The 4,017-nt window shown below is 36.3% G+C and overlaps 1 protein-coding gene across 1 annotated transcript; it reads right to left on the reverse strand.

Annotated features, from left to right (window-relative positions):
- Positions 1-238: 238 nt before the first annotated feature.
- LOC111658005 (uncharacterized) lies at positions 239-4,017 on the reverse strand. The gene is made up of 9 exons (XM_023410373.2): positions 3,984-4,017; positions 3,685-3,723; positions 3,512-3,545; positions 3,350-3,394; positions 2,951-2,980; positions 2,613-2,784; positions 1,771-1,880; positions 1,438-1,612; positions 239-809 (listed from the first exon to the last, which is right to left on the reverse strand). The coding sequence occupies exons 2-9, from the start codon at positions 3,694-3,696 to the stop codon at positions 692-694; spliced, it is 696 nt and encodes a 231-aa protein (XP_023266141.1). The 5' UTR covers positions 3,697-3,723; positions 3,984-4,017; the 3' UTR covers positions 239-691.

Genomic DNA, 4,017 nt, shown 5'->3' on the forward strand with positions numbered 1-4,017 from the left:
GTATTTTTTTGGTACAAAAATTTAGATTCACTGACTTTTCCACATTTCCCACATTGCTGTTAAACAGCACTGCTATCCAGCACCTCCTACTGTCTGTATATCGTATCATTTCCCACCATCTGTTGAGAACACATATGTCTGCATTACTCACACCAAATCACAACTTCATGTAAGCCTGTGAGCCCATTAGTGCCGTCCTAATAAGCTGTGTAGAGTGGAAACTTAATCAGAAAAGAGATTTGCTGTTTTTCAGTATTTTTAATGCTGGTGATTTGTTTTCTACAGTCGTCATACAAGATAATGATTTCATAATAACTATAAAGAAAAGATCAACTGATAAACCACCTAATAAGCCATTTTTCCACCAAAGATAATTTGACATTTCATGGTAGGAAAAGCATAGATGTAAATAATAGAATTAACGTTGAACTCCATGTAGCTGATTTAGTTTCAGGGTCCTGGTGTCATTCATGCTGGCTCACCGTCACATTGGGCGACTTGAATGGATCAGAGCCGTCGTTAACGCTATTAGTAACACGAGTGCTTTTCCAACTATGACAAGTAAAAATGAAAACAAACCTAGTTCTACATATTTCTTCAATCAGGAACAGTAACAGAAGAATAGAAGAAAAGAAACATCAGAAAAAAATGAAAGTGATAAGAATTGGAACGTCTTCTCTCCCCATTCCTCTCAGCATTCTTCTGGATTTTTAACACTGCATGGGCATCCAAACCGAACTTTGTAGTCACGGCAGGTGCCATCGCTCTGGTCCTTTTTAAGGCACACAAATCCTTTAGTTGGACTGAAGCTGAAAAATAATTCCAAGCAGTTAATAAATTAGAAAAAAATTCAAACTGATTTTGTTTTTTCTTGTTTTAAAATGGGGCTCATTGCCATAACCCTTCATCATTTTATTCAAAAATAATTTTAAAATCATTATCTGGTTTGTAAAGGTACTGCTGCTAGGTTAAATAAAGATGAAATATATACTTATCTATTCTTATTTTGCTCTTAATGTGAGGGGTCAGTTCTTTTTTAAATGTGAAATATCTCAAATCTAATAATCAAATCACAAATAAGAAATAGCAATACACTGATACATTCATTCGTCTCTTCCTCCTCAGAACACACTGACCATATTTTCTCAGTGAAAGCAGTTAGCACAAGAATAAAGTAAGGCACAGCTAGGTTTAAAAGTTTCAGACATTATGTGCCTATTACCCAGTTTCCTCATGGGGCTCATTAAAATTTCATCTTATCTAATGTAAATGTGCATCTACAAAGTTCCCATTCTCTGTTTAAGCAGTAGCTCCAGGCAGTTTATCTTGATGACTTGGAAACTTTGGAAAAGAAGTGTTAATGTTGAGAAGTAGTGATTGATTGGTTAGGTAAATTACTAGTAAACTTTTATGTTCTTCCCCTATAAGGCAACTTACACATTGAAGGTCTCCCCTGTGTCGACGGCTGGGGTCAGTGTGTCAGTGGTGACAGCTTCGATGAACAGAGGGTTATCACAGATTTCATCTGGGTTTTCTTTCCTCAGGTTCTTCAAAAGCTCCCAGTCCCCGGTTCCACTGGGGTCGTCACGGTCATACCACTTGGTCCAGCACACTGCGGGAAGCAATAAAAGACAGACAGCATTACTCGTAGTAAACTGCAAATCTCAAAAGCACCATTCTAGATGAATGCTTATACACACGGACAATAAAAGAGAAGAGGGAAATCCACTTTGCATCAGCAGCTTAAAACTGCATGTGCTCACACAGTACCTCCTCCGCCACAGAAAGGGGGATGGCAGCTGAAACGAACACGATAATCATTGCATTTCTTCGAGGACTGGTCTGTCTTTCTGCAGATGAATCCTGTAGTTGTGTCCATTCTGACAAAAGAGACACGGAGTATAGTTACTAAAAATAATCCAATGGATGCATCCACTTTCTGTAAGTGCTTTTTTTTTAGGGATGGTAATATCAGTATCTCTAAAACCACCATGGGTTTGTGGATTTGAGTGAATTGCCTCAAATGTTAATCAGCCCAATACTTTATAACCAAATACCTGCTAACCTAAACTAATGACATTGCTATCAGTTTGTTTAGTGCTAATTAGTAAATGTTAGCATGCTACCACGCTGAAATAAGGTGGTGAAACCTTAAACCTGCGTTTTGTACCATTATCTCTCTGCGCATGTTAGCATGCTGATGTTAGCATTTAGCTCAAACCACTGCTGTGCCCAAATGCAGTGTCACAAAGTCTAGCATTTGCATGTTTTGCTTTATTAGTGTGTAGTATAAAACATATTAAATTATATACATTCAGTATCATAATTGCCAAATGACTAGACCGTCTCTAAATAGAAGAGAATTATGTCCAATTAACATCTGTGTATTGTACCACCTAACAATTGTTCAGATGAATAAATAGTTTGACATGACTGATCAATGTCAAAGAATAAAACATGAAAAGTGGAAAAACTGGAAATATTGTATGTTTGGTCTCACCAGGTCCACAAACACATACAGTGACAATAATACTGTAATATAACACTTTCAGTAGAATAAAATATGAATCCCTACATAAAACACATTTAAACTGTATCCATAGAGTACTTACTTATGAAACACATCCCCTGTTGAAGTCGCACTGAGCCCGGATAGAGTTGTGACCTCAATATCTACTGGGTTAGCGCAGATCTTTCCTGGGTTCTCACTGCGAAGATGGTTGAGAACTTCGAAGTCTCCACGTCCACCTGGGTCATCTCTGTCAAACCAGTCTGTCCAGCATCCTGGACCATGGTATGTAAATTGAGATAAATTATAACAACATGACATTAGAAACCTTTCTGTAATTGCACATATTGCAATTTCATCTAGATGAGTGTAAAATTTACAAAAAAAGATACTAAGACAGATGCAATGAAAATGTAAAAAGAAAAGGTGTAATCTTCTTACGAGTGTTGGTGGGATAGTTGCAGGGACGTTCTGAATTAAGTCAAAAATAGACAAACAGAAAAACAAATCAACAAATCAGACCTATACAAAGTGAACTGCTGAGTGGTTTAGTTTGTGCTGTAAATATCAGGATCGCAACTAATGGAAACAAATGAAAATTCTTACTTTGGTAACACCTTTCAAGAAAAAGAAAAACCTTGCAGCTTCAAAAAAAACACAGCAGTTCAAGTGCTACAGCACCTGATTCAATATTGACATTCATTCAGTTTTCACAACAGTCAGAGCATTGCTCTGCTGCAAACCGTTTCAGAGGTGTTTCCACACACATAGTATACTGCACACTGGGTGTGAATTTGATCACACTATCAATTTTTATCAAAATACAGTGAAGGCACTTACTGCTTTTAGAAAGAGCTGGTGATTTAGAGTCCTGCTGGTTGCTCTCTGGTAAAGGTAATCAGACAGATGTTATGTTTTGTGATGGTGACAGTGCTGAGAGATTGCAGTGTCATCAGTATTGTGCAAATGATCATGGTATTGCAGTTATGGATATGAACCTACCAAAAACCAATCCCGCAACAAGGGCAACAGTTAACTGTAATAGAAAATAGAAATTTAAAAGGTTGACAAACTGTAGGCTACATATACAGAAATTACCTAATGAATAGAAAAATGTAAAAAAAATGCATTTATGTTGAAAAACTGGAAATATGATACAAAGAGTTGCACATTACCAATTTGATCATGACTGCAGATAAAAGTGGAACTTCAAACTGTAAAATAAAAGAGAAAGAAACGACTAAGTTTTGCATTATCAAAATATGTTCTTAAAGGGTGTATGAAATAAAAATGAACAGTATGTACTGAGAAAAACAAATATAAAATGTAATTTTCCCCTGTTTTTTATATTGAAAAAATCAGAATTTTTAGTTGGAATATTTTCCAGATTCACAAAATGCCACTTTATGTAATAGCAAACTAAATTACAAGAATATGTTTACAAGACATTACAAGACATGTGTTAGAGACTCACCCGAAGAACCTCTCAGCAGAACAGAATGACTGTG

The sequence above is a fragment of the Seriola lalandi genome, unplaced genomic scaffold (genome assembly GCF_002814215.2).
Source record: "Seriola lalandi dorsalis isolate HSWRI2012SDOR001 ecotype SW California unplaced genomic scaffold, Sedor1 jcf7180001978498, whole genome shotgun sequence".
NCBI lineage: Eukaryota > Metazoa > Chordata > Actinopteri > Carangiformes > Carangidae > Seriola > Seriola lalandi.

Bases quoted from the DNA above. Each gene is read 5' to 3' on its own strand.
- LOC111658005 (XM_023410373.2), bottom strand. The intron at 2,981-3,349 runs GTAAGTGCCTTC...GACTTAATTCAG, and splicing joins ACCAGCTCTTTCTAAAAGCA to AACGTCCCTGCAACTATCCC. The intron at 2,785-2,950 runs GTAAGAAGATTA...ACCATGGTCCAG, and splicing joins CAACTATCCCACCAACACTC to GATGCTGGACAGACTGGTTT.